Raw genomic sequence first — 14441 nt, 5'->3', positions numbered from 1 at the left:
TTCCCTAGACCACAAAGGTGTTAAGCTCAAAGAGAAATTGGAATGCAGTTATAACATCACCAAAGATACCTGTTTTTCCTCAGCCTCATTCCTTCAAATATGCTCTCCTGAAACATGCCATAAATTCAGCCCAAGGCAGATGGGAAACATCACTTGGCAAAAATCACAGCAACTTAACCCAGCTTATGATAGGTACTAATAGGCAACCATAGCACTACAGGTACCACAAGAAATGTCACCTTATTATATATTTTCGCCACAGGGCCGAGTTCATAAATGCACTGTCAGGCAAAAAAGTCTGGAAGGACCTGTATTTTGATCATAGTTTTGACTGTATCCTCCTTGCCCACAGCGTTCATTGGTCAAATCTCCACAAGTACTAATAAGCAGTCACTCAAAGATTTATATTCAGGTCATCTCCCTAACAGACTTCCTTTGTTCATTTAGGAAACCTTTCTAACTACTCAGCACAATGGGAATTGCAGTGTCTATTCTAACCTTTTACTGAGCCACCTAAAAAGGGAATTGACTTCCACGAGGGTAGAAATTCTGTCATACTCTGAGCTCCTAACACATCTGTTAGCCACTACTGATAATAAATCAAAATGCTGTTACCAGTACAGACATCTCCACAACATCTGAAGGCTGAAGGTATTCTGGGTCTACTTTGGGCCAGGACTGATGCAGTACATCAACATCCCAGTGATGCTGAGGACAAAGTTTATTCTGCACATGTGCCAAACCTGGAAAATAAAACCAAACATTTAGTTGTATTGTAAAGAACATTGGCTCTCTGGAATTTGTTTGACAAATAAGATCAGGATTAAGCTGACTTTAAAAGCAAGTGCTGCAGGAGAAAATAACACTGTTTAGATTAGCATACAACACATTACAAACAGAACAATGTACATCTTCGAAGCATTTGTTTAACACCATGTGTAGGGACATTAACATGAACAACGTGGGCACATTGTAGATTTGAATTAACACTCCATAACCTCACCAAAAGCACAGAAGACCCCTGTTTATTCTTTTAAACTGTAGTATTGCAACACAAACTGACCTCTACTTCTAGAAATCAGTCATAATACTTCATGTTTTTTCAGTAATGCCACCAATTTGATAAAAATTTTACTAACAACTCAGAACAATAAACAATTATGGCTTATTATTTTACCACCTGCTCTATGCTGGGTAGTTTCTAAATCAGCAAGTAAAGCTACTTGCAAGATTTTCTAAATGTTGTGGAGTGTTTCTCACAAATTAAAAGGTGTTACATGAGAGTACCTTGCACAGCTTGCTCTCCTTCTTACAATATGTACGTTCTCAAACACTCTATCCCTTGATTTTGTTTTTAAAAATACCTAAAATGAGTGCAAGTGATCTCCTTCTATTAAATACGCTATGCCTTTCCCAAGATGATTCATTCCTGACTTGTTTAAGTAATAGGAGAAAAGGATGCAAGACATTCTGAAGCTGCATTCTTTAACTGAATAAAAGCTCCTGAGTGGGATTTATGTTGCTGTTTACTCCAGCTGTACAACAAAATCAAAAGATTTCACTTAACAAGGGGCTGCCAAATATGATCAATATTGATGATTATTGCTCTACTGATTCTCACAAAGCCAGGGGATTTTTAAATTAAAAACATTCCCTGTGTATGAATAAGAACACAGACTAATACTTTTTAGAAGCACGTGCTTGATTCAGGACTGCAAAATGTATGCAAAATCTCATCTGGTTTAGGGAACTCCAGCAAAAGCTTAAAGAAAACCCATCAACACAAGATTCACTGTTGAGACTGAGGTACCTGAAGCTGTTCAAAACACAGCACAAACCCGACCCATGCATAGTACATACATGAATTCACCTAGCTGGATTGTTTAGACTAGTGCAGTGAATAACAGCAAACAGGGACATAAAGAGAATGCAACTTCCTCCAGAAAAATCCATCACATTTTTGTCAGTGCTTTTTCAGACAAAGCCCTTTGGTAAAATGACACACAGCTGAGCTGTTTGCTGAATGATTCAGAACGGGGCAGTGAGGCTGACCGATGGGAGCTATTTCTAATGGCAAGCAAAAACCTGCACGTTTCCTAAGGACAACAACTATTTATGAGCTAAACAATTGATTAAAGCACTTCAATGGATCTGGTTTCGTGCATGTTTTTCCCCTTGCAGCAGCAGCTTGGAAAGTGAGAGAGTAAAAGATAGCAACTCAAGCAGAAAAAAAATCTTCACTTGATGATTCATTAGCACATTGTCTTTAAAGACAACAGCTGTTAGATTCTTTCCTTTTTGGCTTTTGAACATCCAGATGAGCTCATTTCTTTCCAACCGATCACATGCCTTGTGGCAGAAGAATGCACACTGGCCACTCCTTATTTTCCGGTTGAAGTGGGTTCTTCAAACTATTTAAAAACCCCTTTTGGATATAAAAGGTTCTATCTACAAAAGCAAAACTAGGGTCACTTAATTCCTGTGGATGCTGTCAGTCAATCTCTTCGTTCATTTTATTGCTGCAAAATGAGTTATGAGCTCATCCACCCAAAACAGAAGTATGAAAGTCAACAGAACTAGTTTCAGAAAAGTTTGACAGGAAACCAAAATGAAGGTTTTAGTTATGTTGCCTGCTTGGCTTCCTGCCTTAATTCACATTTTGTGAGCTGTAGAACACAGAAAATGCAATAATTTGGTTTGTATTTTCAAAGTTCAACACACTAGACCAGAAACTTCATTGCCATGATCCAGAATGGTGATGATCCACTTGTGAGGACCTAGACAGAACCCTTCTCCAGCCTTCCCACTCAATTCTGAGACACTAGACAAAAGCCATTTGCTTGAGACATTAAAAAATGACTATTTCCCATACTTTTCCTGTGAAAACATGAAAAACATTTTATTGTCTTACTGTATTGGAAAGCACCATGTGAAAGGCATTTTATGAAGCAATGCATATTTTGCTCCATATTTTTTATATATTTTGCTTTCATGCCTGTAGATTCTCTTGCATATATAGAACAGAAAGCCAACTGAATACATTTTTACTTACTGTAACCTGATTACTTATATGTACCCATCTGTACAGAACAGATCAAAGACAATACTCGTGCTCAATCTGAAGCACTGATCCTGCTATTAGATCTGCTTTAACGGACTTTTACTGACTAGCAAACTACTACTAGAGCAAGGTTTCCCTAACCAGTAACTCACAGGTTAGAATCACAGAATCAGTTAGGCTGGAAGGGACCACAGTAGGTCATCTGGTCCAACCTCCCTATGTGAGCAGGGCCATCCTAGAGCACATGGCTCAGGATTGCATCCAGATGGTTCTTGAATACATCCAGTGAGGGAGACTCCATGACCTCCCTGAGCAACCTGTTCTAGCACTCAGTGACTCAGTAAAGAAGTTCTTCCTCATATTCAGGTGGAACTTCCTGTGCATCAGTTTTCACCCATTACCTCTTGTTGTATTGGTTTCCATCACTGAGAATAGTCTGGCTTCATCATCTTGGTACTTCCCATTCATATACTTGAATACAATAATGAGGTCCCCTCTCAGTTGTTTCTTCTTGAGACTGAACAGGCCCAACTCCCTGAACCTTTCCTCATAAGTGAAGTGCTCCAGTCCCTTAATCATCTTTGTTGCCCTCTGCTGGACCCACTCCAGGAGCTCCATGTTCCTCTTGTACTGAGGAGTACAGAACTGGGCACAATTATCCAGGTGTGGCTTCACAAGAGTTGAGTAAAGAGGCAGGATCACCTCCCTCGACCTGTTGGCAATAGGCTTAATGCATCCCTGGATTCCATTGGCCTTCTTAGACACAAGGACACACTGTTGGCTCATGGACAGCCTGTTGCCCACCAGGACTCCCAGGTCCTTCTCCACAGAGCTGCTCTCCAGCAGGTCAGTGCCCAACCTGTACTGGTGCTTGGGGTTATTCCTCCCCAGGTGCAGGACCTGCACTTGCCCTTGTTGAATCTCAATTGGTTCTGCTCTGCCCATCTCTCTAACCTGTTGAGGTCCCTCTGAAGGGCAGCACAGCACTCTGACATATAGGCAACTCCTCCCAGTCTTGTGTCAATCAGCAAAATTGCTGAGAAGGTACTCTGTCCCCTAGTCCAAGTCACTGATAATAATACTGGGCCCAATATAGAACCCCGAGGGGCACCACCAGTGACAGGCCTCCAACTAGACTCTGTGCCACTGATCACAACTCCTCGGGATCTGCCACTCAGTCAGTTCTCAATCCATTTTACTGTTCACTTGTCCAACCCATACTTTTAAGTTTTCTGATGAGGATGCTGTGGGACACAGTATTGAAGGTCTTGCTAAGTCAAGGTAGACAATGTCCACTGCTCTTCCTTCATCTTTTTCCCCACCTTTATTTACCCTGGTCTCTTGGGTCAGAGATCCCTGCAGGCTGATCTTATCCATGAAGACTGATGCAAAGAAGGCATTCGATAACTGCTTATCAGGGTACCCTCTCCATTAACTAGTGGGCCCACATTATAATTTTTTTTTTTTTTTTGGTATTTATGTATTTTAAACCCCCCTTTTTGTCAGCCTTGAAGTCCTTGGCCAGATTCAATTCTAGGCTGACCTTGGCCTTTCTTGTCTCACATCTATCTACCTGCTCTGGCCACCCCTCTATATTTGCTTCAAGTGTCCTTACCCTATTTCCACCTTCTATGCATTTCTTGCTTATGTTTCAGTAATTGCAGGAGTTCTTGGAATCCAAGTTAAAACACCAAGTGAAATGTGCACTATATTACTGTAAATGAGTGAGTTGAAAGAAGAAGGGGACAGGACCAGTCTAACAACTTTTCAGCTCAGGGCAATGTTTTACTTGCATTACATGAGTATTTCATAAGCATAATCCTTCCCCTAAGGTGCTATTTGGCAGGGAAGAGCAGTTTCTTACTTTAAAGAGATTAAAGAAGGAAGACATGGAAGCAATCGTGCAAGGCATTAGGACAGCAAGGTAACTCTAGTCCTACTGAAAAAAATTACCTATAAAATTCCAGCAATAGTGCAGCTACTTGGATACAAAATTATGTAGGCCAGAGGAAAAGTTGTGATTATGAAAGAAAGTGAGAAAGAGCTGACATGGGCCAAGCACTGGCACAGAGAGGTTAAAGCAGAAAAGGGAAGGAAAATGGAAGTCTTAATAATAAATTAACGTGCAATAAACTGGTGATAAAAGGAAATTAATGAAAGCATCTAAAACAATGATGGTATCAGAGTTTAGGACTAAGGATTTTCTAACAAAGACTGTAAGATGAGAGGGGGAAGCATAAGGTGACTATGAAGGTGCATATCCAAATGCTGCTAACTTTTGGATTTAACTAAATCAAGACAATAGAAATCTGTGTTAAATAAAAATCCACCACACTAGCAGACAAGCAGAACAAGTTTAAAAAAAAGCTCAGACCAGGAGTGTGTTAGAGCAAGTGATGGGTCAGTATCTTACTCATCTCTGCAGCCTCTTTCTCAGATCGTTACTTTGTTCTTGATATGCTTATTACTGTTTAATGAATCTCCCCATTTGACAGACTCAGGCAAGTTGCATATCTGAAATACCTTTTTGCAGCTCAGGAAGAATATGCCTGTCAGTCATATGTGAAATAGTCTGAAGTCTCAAAGAAATGGTAACAGCTGTTTCCAGACAGCTCTGAGAAAAACTGTGTTGTACTACTGGTATAGTTGTACAGAACTAGGTTGAGAAAAGCTTGGGTTACTCTAACTCTAGAATGTGCTTTCAACTCCATGTGAATACTTTTAACCTTCTGAAAATGAACTGTCTTCTTCCATTTGACGAATTTACTATCCTTCACTTTGGGCTACTACTCTTGGACAAAAAAAAATTTTACATTCCAAATCATGTTTCTTCTTGGATTTGTGAAGGATTTCTGCAATCAGATTTTCAATTAAAATCTGCAACATCAATTAGCTTCTACTGAGCTCTATACTTTACAGAAGCCTCCTTGAGCAAGGACTAAATTCAGACAAAGAAATTCTTGCAAAAGAGCTATTGTAGTGACCGTTAAAATCTTGCTAATACAATTGCACCATTACAAATTCCAGTAATTATGTTTCATTTCAATATATCTCAAGATGTGTTTATCATCAGTGTATACATCTTTCATGTGCCATCTCTAATAAAAATTTAACAACTCACAGTAAGCAGTTTCATATCCTTGTCCGGACAGCAAAATCCTGTACTACTACAAACAAACTAAAAAAAATAAAAGTCTCAAATGGTGTCTGTATATTCCTCAGATACAAGGTTTCAGGAAGGAAACTGATTTCCTCATCCTGTTAGTGTTCATAAACTGCCAAGATATCAGCCGGATGAACTCTTCCTACACTGAGGGGCTACAGTTGCGTTTTATGTTATTAAGCGATAAACCAGTGTATCCACTGCACGATTAGGACCATTAGGTTGACACATCAAAATACCAAAAACTGTTCCTCCTCTAAGCAGGCAAAAGAACTCCTTCACACACAAAACACCAAAGCACTGGGTTGCTATTGTTCAGCTGCTGAAAGGTGAGGCACTTATAGAACAGCATTTGAGCAGCTTTTCCTTCCTTCATTCAAACTGGAAATATTTACTGCCAATACTGAAGTGAGCTCTTCAACTTGCTCTCAGAAACCAAACTCTTTGTTTCTACTTGATGCATGAAGACAAGATGGTCACACAGGAACTAAACCCCATGGGTGAATAATTCTTCAGCTGTGGAAGAACCAAAATTGCTGTACCTTGAATCTAGTTCTACTTGAATTATACTTAAGAGTTGCACATGATGTCAGAAGGATCCTTGGGATATCAAACTGCAGTTTTGCCTTTGGAAAATTTATCAACAAGCTAACAAGGAAAACACAGTAGACTAAAAGGCTAAAATTTCACATGAATTCTGATGCAATTCTTGCAAAGCAGGATAGTATTATTACAATCAAATTTATTTCTATCACTGATGCTAGTTGTTACTTAAAATGCCAAGCAAAGCATTTTTAATTAGCACTCTAAAATAATCTTTGTAATTTTCCTAATATTTTCATTAGTTACTAATCATTAAGACTGATTTACAGTAAAATCCAGCTGTAAAGAGTGTTTTTGCTAACAAAGAGGATACCTACATACTTTTTTATACATTAAGCCAAGTTCTAATTTTTTTAAGCTGTTGCATTAGAAAACACTGATTTACTTTTTCAAACATTTTATTTTGAGTGGTGTCAAGTAGCTTTTAGATTGAAATGGAAATAAATTAAAATGCAAAAAAGCACTTTTTCTATTTAAGTATAAATGCATTCAGACTGCAAATATTTAAGAAAATGCATTAGATACTTATAATTTATCATACCATATTTTGCAGTTAAACATTATTTTTTGAGCAAAAGGAAAATATTTTATGTAATAGCTGAATAAAACTAAAAGTATCAGATATTTTGACATCAGATCCTTTAAGATTTGAATATTTATAGATGATAGCATCTTCTGCCTTGCTTTTTATTCCAGAACTAGGAAAGGAAAAACATTGGTTGACTTCTTTCAACTTCCAGAACACCTGTCATATAAACTGAAGGATTACTATTTGCACCTGCAGAAGAGATTCCAGTTGTCAAAAGTAATTTTATTACCCCCACACAGTCTCATTCCATGTGCTTAGCCAGAAAGTTCCATAGATGTGTGGTTTAACCATCTTCAAATCTTTGCAGAATGAACTTAATACCATAAAATACATTAAGTCAGGGTCTTATTGTAGGTTGTCATTATTTCACTTTTAGTTTTAAATTCTATTGTATTTTTTTCTTAAATGTTTCTTGACCATGATCAGTGATCAGAAAAGAATAAAAGGAGAGATTACAATGCAGCAGTAAAAGTATTCATCCTGTGAAGTACAATGCAAACAGTGAAAATTATTGAGAATGCTCTTTTCTTCTCTTTTAAGACTGTAGTAAATCAGTATTTAGCTTATCTCACTATGTACTCAACACTTTTTAATGAGAAACACTAATAAGAAAGGAAAATAATTTTTCTTCTTCAAAAAAAAAAGCTTAAACACACAAGAAAGTGTAACATGGTTCAAAGTTAACACATGCCACTGTTCCTAACAGAATTCCTACTCAACTGCAAAATTATCTGGTTGACATTAACTAAAGGGCTTCCAAATTTCTCAGCTTCATTGTCCCCCACAGAATGAAGAATGCTCCTTGTTTTAATCACTAAACCAAAAAAATAATGTAAAGACCGTGTCTGAGTCATTTTAGAATGAAAAGTCAGTATTTAGTTATAAATAGATTGCTTATGTGTTGTTTGTTATTGGCATTACAATTATACAGGCTTCCATCATAGAGTGGGGGTCCACTCCTATGGGTGCTATTTATAGGGCTAACAATATACAAACTCCTTTTCCTGACTAATTTATGAGAGGAAGCAGCATCATCCCTACATTTCGATGCAAAGCCAACATACAAAAGGAGAGACTTACTCTGTGTATGGAGAACTAAAACACAAAGAAAACTAAACAGAGTATTTAGAAAGCTTAATTTTCATACTGAAGTTATTTAAAACAAGAAAGCATCATCACCTATACATAATAAAGTTTAAGAAATTGTTACATCAGAAGAGCAATAGGAGTAGGTAGAAATAGGGTGCAATTCAAAACATGAACTTGGACAATCTTTCTTTAGACTGTAGTTGGGCATTTTTCACCAGAAATCCCAGTCCCAGGACAGAATTGCTAGATGGTGGTGATATCAAAATAATACACATTACCACAATGCAGTAGTTAAATGTACATATGTTCTCCTGATAAAATTGTTTTATAACTTTGGTATAATGTAATGATCACCATGATAAAAGAGATTGAGATTTTCAAGTTCAGTAATAAAATTCTTCAGGCAATAATCACCACACAATGTTTCTTCATGATTGCTGCACTGAATTACAATACACAGTCTTTGGACCACCCAAGTAAAATTTTATGTTTAAATGGAGACATAGGCTGAGGACAATACACTTTAAATTTTTATATGCTTCCTTTTCATTCTTACTTCAGAGGGAGAACCATGTTCATCATTCTCATTCTCCAGTGACTTTAGTAGCAAGAAAAGACTTCCTTATCTAACATTCAAAATGTTAAAGGATTAAGCTTCACATTTGACAAGTTGTTAATTAAGACATCCTAGTGTTCTTTGTCATTTTATCAACCATATTTGATAACTCTGTATTCCCTAACATGTATTAGAACCCCAAGTTCAGAAGTCACTGTGTGTATAAGTAATTATTCTGGTTCTCTTCTGTCTCCATCTTGATCAATACAGAAAATAAACTCATCATAATTAGTTTCATTTAGTATTATTTTAATTAGTTTGTACTTCATATTGTAAGATATCATTGACCAGGAGTAGCTTTCTCCAGATGGATCATGTCCGATGTCACTCTTTATTCTAAACACTTAAGCTTGTATTAAGACATCTCAAAACCACTAGAAATGAAAACATACACAAACTACTCCCCCTAATATATCTTCTTGTTTCCATAGTTTCTGCTTCTCTGTTACTGCTTTGAACAAGAGCAGTCTTTCCTTGGCAATTAACATTATTACAGGGCCATGCACAACACTGAAATATAATCAGTTTATTAGCTCTGCTCTGTAAACACTTGAATGCATAATGTTTTAGGATGACTGTTGAAAATAAAACAGCATTAAAATAGCATCCAAAAGCTAACATTAGGTCCAAAACCACATAGCAATTTGTGGCCAGCCATAATGCAGAATATATTCCTATCTTCCCACATACATCTTGGGACTTTTCCCAACAAACCTTAAAAGCAACTGCTGAACTCTGGCATGCACGTCCCTTACTTCAGAGTCTCTAACTGTAGCAGCACCACACAACTGTGCCCACTTGGTATTCAGACCTGTACAACCATGACAGACCTTAAAAAAGATATCCTGTCTACTGCTCCCATTCTCCACAAGAGATTAATTAGCAGCATAATGTCCCTCAGTCCCTGGAGCATTCTACAAGAGTAGGCTCTTTACTGAACACTCCTTTAGTCTTTTCAGTATACAGCCCTCTGACATGGTTCTCTTTGACTGAATTCCTGAAAGGGAAATATTTGTAGTCCAAAGACTCTGAAACAGTTATTTGCAAAAGGGCTGTTTCTGTCCTGATGTTCAGCTCTTAATAATGCCATCCACATTCAGGAGCAGCTAGCAGTTGACATATGAATTCCTCATGCAAGTCCTGTCTTGAATTTTACTTCATTCTCCCTTTCTCTGCTTATTTTAAAGAAATCCACCTTTGTACGCAAGGAGAAAGAAACTAAAGGCAGGAGAGAGAGATCTGGAAATGCCACAAGTTTCCAGTTTGTTTAGGATTTATGACAGAAGGTGACAAGCTAGATGAAGAATTCAGGGATAAGTGATGTGTAGTAAGTTAAAGACATTTTTACAAACTTTTTGTCTTTTTTCCTGGAACATCAATATAAAGTCTCTTTCTATAAATACCTTTCCACATCTCTGATGCAATGTGCGGTGCCATAGGTGCAACCATAACGCAGAGTGAAGCCAAAGCATCTTCAAATTCCGTGCTGTGGAGAACAAGAGGCCGAGAAGCTTGCTAAGTGAAAAGACAAGAAAACAAAATGTTAGCATTCTGAGGTGAGGGAAAGTAGTTTAAAGAAGAAGAAAATGCAGTAATAAAACCTAAAATCACAGAATGCCATAAACACTAAGGTTGGAAAAGACGTTTGAGATCACTAAGTCCAACCTATGACCTAACACCACCATATCAACCAGCCATGTCCAGTCTTTCCTTAAACACCTCTAGGGATGGTGACTCCCTGACCTCCCTGGGCAACCCTTTCCAGTGCCTGATCACCCCTTCCGAGATGAAATTCTTCCTAATGTCAAACCTGAACTTCCCCTGGCACACCGAGATGAAATTCTTCCTAATGTCAAAACTTCCCCTGGCACCGCCTTCAATGCCTGTGCTTAGGACAGTGTCATTTCACAATAAACTGGAAATTTATGAAGAGTTCTGGAGAATTAAAATCACAACTCTTGGCCACAGAGTGCTCTCTAACATGTAGAAACTAATCCTAAAGTGGCTGATGAAGACCCTTGGGGATCTGCCCTAGCACAGGAGTCTGAACACAGGTTCATGTGGACAACAGCAGCTCTCAAAATCATTTCGAGTGCTGGCACTTCCAGGAAGTGCAATATTGGATAAAACCAGAGCTATCTGAGAAGAGGTGAAGTAATTGTATAAGACAGTCAAACTGTGCTGAAGGCAGCATGGGTTTTGTTGGGATAAGGTTCAGTTGTATAGGATCATAGAGTGGCTTAAGCAAAGCTGATTTAGTGACAGAGTGAGGTTTTAGTGCTGAAGGAAGCTTTGGGAATGAAAACCACAGTTTTTCAGTTTGATGTTCTGATTGTTTTAGTAAAGTGTTCAGCTTCTCTAGTACAGAAAAACATTCAATTTCTTGCAAAAGGTACTGACAAAATGTGAACCTACATTTCTCTATTTATTGTACCTTAATAGAAAAGATACAGCTCTAAAAGTAGTAGGATGAACTTTTACTTTCTTTGCCTGTGTGAGAAATTACATCCCATGGTAAATTCAGCTGCTGCATTTATTTTGTAATCCACTCCTCTACTGAAACAGCTCAGAAAAACATCAGTACATGCCAGTTTATGAGAATCATGTGGTGGGTGTGATGAACACCCACTTCCATCTACTAGAAAACTGTCCAAAACCAGTGATTGGTATGACACAGCCACAATTCTTGTTAGACGGAATCTTCTTATCTCTGATATTAACAAGGTCAGTGCATTCTGTATTTGAGTAAGTTTTAGTAACAACTCTCTGCTTTCTATACTTAATCCTCACCCACCTCCTCACTTCTTCCTTTCAACTGGGAGCAAAAGAGGAAGCATCAACATTCTATACAGAAACTTGTTCTTCAAAGATACTGCACTCACTTTTTTGGTCCAGAAATATGTCAATGTTCAAACTTCTGGCTGTCTGTAGGACACTGACTTTTATTTATTTATTTTTTAACATTCACTCCACCATCCACAAGCCCAAAATGCCTATGAATCACTGAGCTGGAGATAAAGAACTGTGTGTCACCTTCCCAGCACCACACAGTATCCCAGACTTAAGTTATCTTGGTACAGTGCTTGTCCACAACCTACTTAACTTTTTGTTAAGTTCCTTGATTTTGCCAATAATCTCCTTGGAAACCATAAGGTATAAAATGGTATTTAAATACAGTTGCTGAAACTTTCAAAATTATATTTCATTTCTGGTCTAAGCAGGTTACCATTATATGCCTGAAGGATTGTTCAGACAGATCTAAGACTAGTAAAAAAAAAATGATAGTAGTTTATTATACTTCATCTATCACTACTGGCAGATAAACAACATAATCTAAATAAAAAATGCTAAAGACTTTGAGTTATTTTGACATTTGCTTGCAAAAGAGGAATTTGCAAACTCTATTACTAGCAGACAGTTCAGCAGTGTAAGCTGCCTTTGAGGACTGAAAGATCATCAGAATGCAGGGGATATAACTCCTCCTGCAAAGCCATGTGATACTAGAATGTGCTGCTTTTGAACTGAACAATTCAGTGAGGCTCTTGACTTAATAGCAATGTTTATGACAGTAAATGACTTACAGAAAGATGGACCTATAGTTCAGGCAGCTCCTGCTTTGTATAAAGACTGACAGGAACAGGGTCTGAGAGAAAAATACCTTCATTAATATAATGTACTTACATGGAGTATATTAGTGAGGCTCATCAATCGGGAAATAGCTGCATTGAACAAATGATCTGTCGTGAAGTATTCGGTTACCTTGTATCAGAAGAAAAGCTCTGTTACTAATTACTTAAAATTCTCAAACACAGAATATTGGGGGTTTAAATGAAAAAGAATTATTGCTAATAAATTTCAATTTGTGAAATATGTGCATCTTACCTCTTACATGCAAATCACTTTGGCATGCAAACATATCATATGGGCAATCACATTTGTGTATGGGAACATAACAGTCATATAAAGCCGATCAGCTTCCCCTGCATTTCAGGGTTTTAAAAGCTTCAGTCAATGCCAATGGGAACTGTGCATTAGATATCACCCTTTATCTCCTCTAATAAAATATCCTCCCTTTGCCCCTACAAGAGGCCTTCATTCTTGTAAATCCATTTCTTCTGGTGAAAGCTTGTTCATAGATTGCAAGACTGTAATTCTAAAGTCTGTTAAAAGACCTGGAAGGTCCCTCACAACAGGGTTTAAATTGGCAAAAGTTTTCATCCATAGAAAAATATTTTAAGTCAATTTTGCAGGTATTTATATCTCCTTCTGCATCTTGGATAATTGACACTAATCACGGCAGGAGACAACACATAAGAAGAGATGAACAATCAATTCAGTACTTGTTTTTTAGGATACACTAATATATTTTCACCAACTTTTTTCATTCTAGATGAAACAGCAGGCATGATAATGAGGTATGAAGCAAACAGACCAAAAGCTTTTGTGAGGGATAACCTACAGAACTCATCTACAGTTTTGCTACTGGAAATGGACTTACTCAAATCCCAGACTGATAACATTTTAATGCCATAACATTTCATCCCTTAAGAGAGGCACATATCCTTTAAATAAGTTATGTCCCACAGAATTTATAGGTAAATAAAATTATTTATACAGAGAATAATTCACTTAAACATGAGGTACTCATCTGGGGAAAAAGCTTTTGACTCTGTAAGTCAAACATGTGGTTTTAGCATAAGCAGCAACTTATTTAGCCATTTACAAACTATGTGTTTCTTTTCACCTCAGAAATCACCAGATTCTTGTGCTCCCAGATCTTTCTGGCTTCAGCCTTCTCTTTCTTACTCAGAAGCTCAGGATTGGGCATGGTTCCTGAAGCCCTGGCTTCGATGAGTTTGGTGACAAGTGCCCAGATGCGTGTCTGCCATCTCTGAACGCCTGGTATCGCATCAGCTGAGATTAATGAAAGATTTCAGAAACAGATTTCAGTCACGATTAAGAAATCCAAAACTTAAAAAAAAACCAGCAGAAAGGACACAGAACACTAAACATTTTTTTTAAAATCTATATTTTCAATGAAAGATATCGATGCCATTAAAAATGCCTTTACAAGTAATGCTGGGTTGGAAAAAATCAGTAAGATAAAACCAAAATGTTTTTATGCAATGGCTTTAAAACTCATATATAGCAAGAATATAGCATATATAGCAAGAATATTTTCTAAAATCTGTAAAATAACCCAATGTTATGCAATGTTAGAAAGATCACCTCGTGTTTTAATGACTCAACAAAACTTCAGTGCTCTCATTTTTTGAATTCATGGAGAAATACAAACATACATATATATATATATATATAT

The 14441-nt window shown here is 37.4% G+C and overlaps 1 protein-coding gene across 1 annotated transcript in view; it reads right to left on the bottom strand.

The window, feature by feature from the left end:
- LARS2 (leucyl-tRNA synthetase 2, mitochondrial) overlaps positions 1-14441 on the bottom strand; it is an 87287-nt gene that overhangs the window by 5256 nt on the left and 67590 nt on the right. Inside the window, exons 16-19 of the mRNA XM_009070463.1 lie at positions 13866-14035; positions 12803-12880; positions 10525-10636; positions 616-743 (exon numbers count right to left, since the gene is read on the bottom strand). Coding sequence (XP_009068711.1) covers positions 616-743; positions 10525-10636; positions 12803-12880; positions 13866-14035 — 488 coding nt within the window. The remainder of the gene's footprint in view (positions 1-615; positions 744-10524; positions 10637-12802; positions 12881-13865; positions 14036-14441) is intronic.

Source organism: Acanthisitta chloris, unplaced genomic scaffold, assembly GCF_000695815.1.
Source record: "Acanthisitta chloris isolate BGI_N310 unplaced genomic scaffold, ASM69581v1 scaffold5532, whole genome shotgun sequence".
In the NCBI taxonomy this organism is placed as follows: domain Eukaryota; kingdom Metazoa; phylum Chordata; class Aves; order Passeriformes; family Acanthisittidae; genus Acanthisitta; species Acanthisitta chloris.
This window is presented reverse-complemented; position numbering and strand designations above follow the sequence as displayed.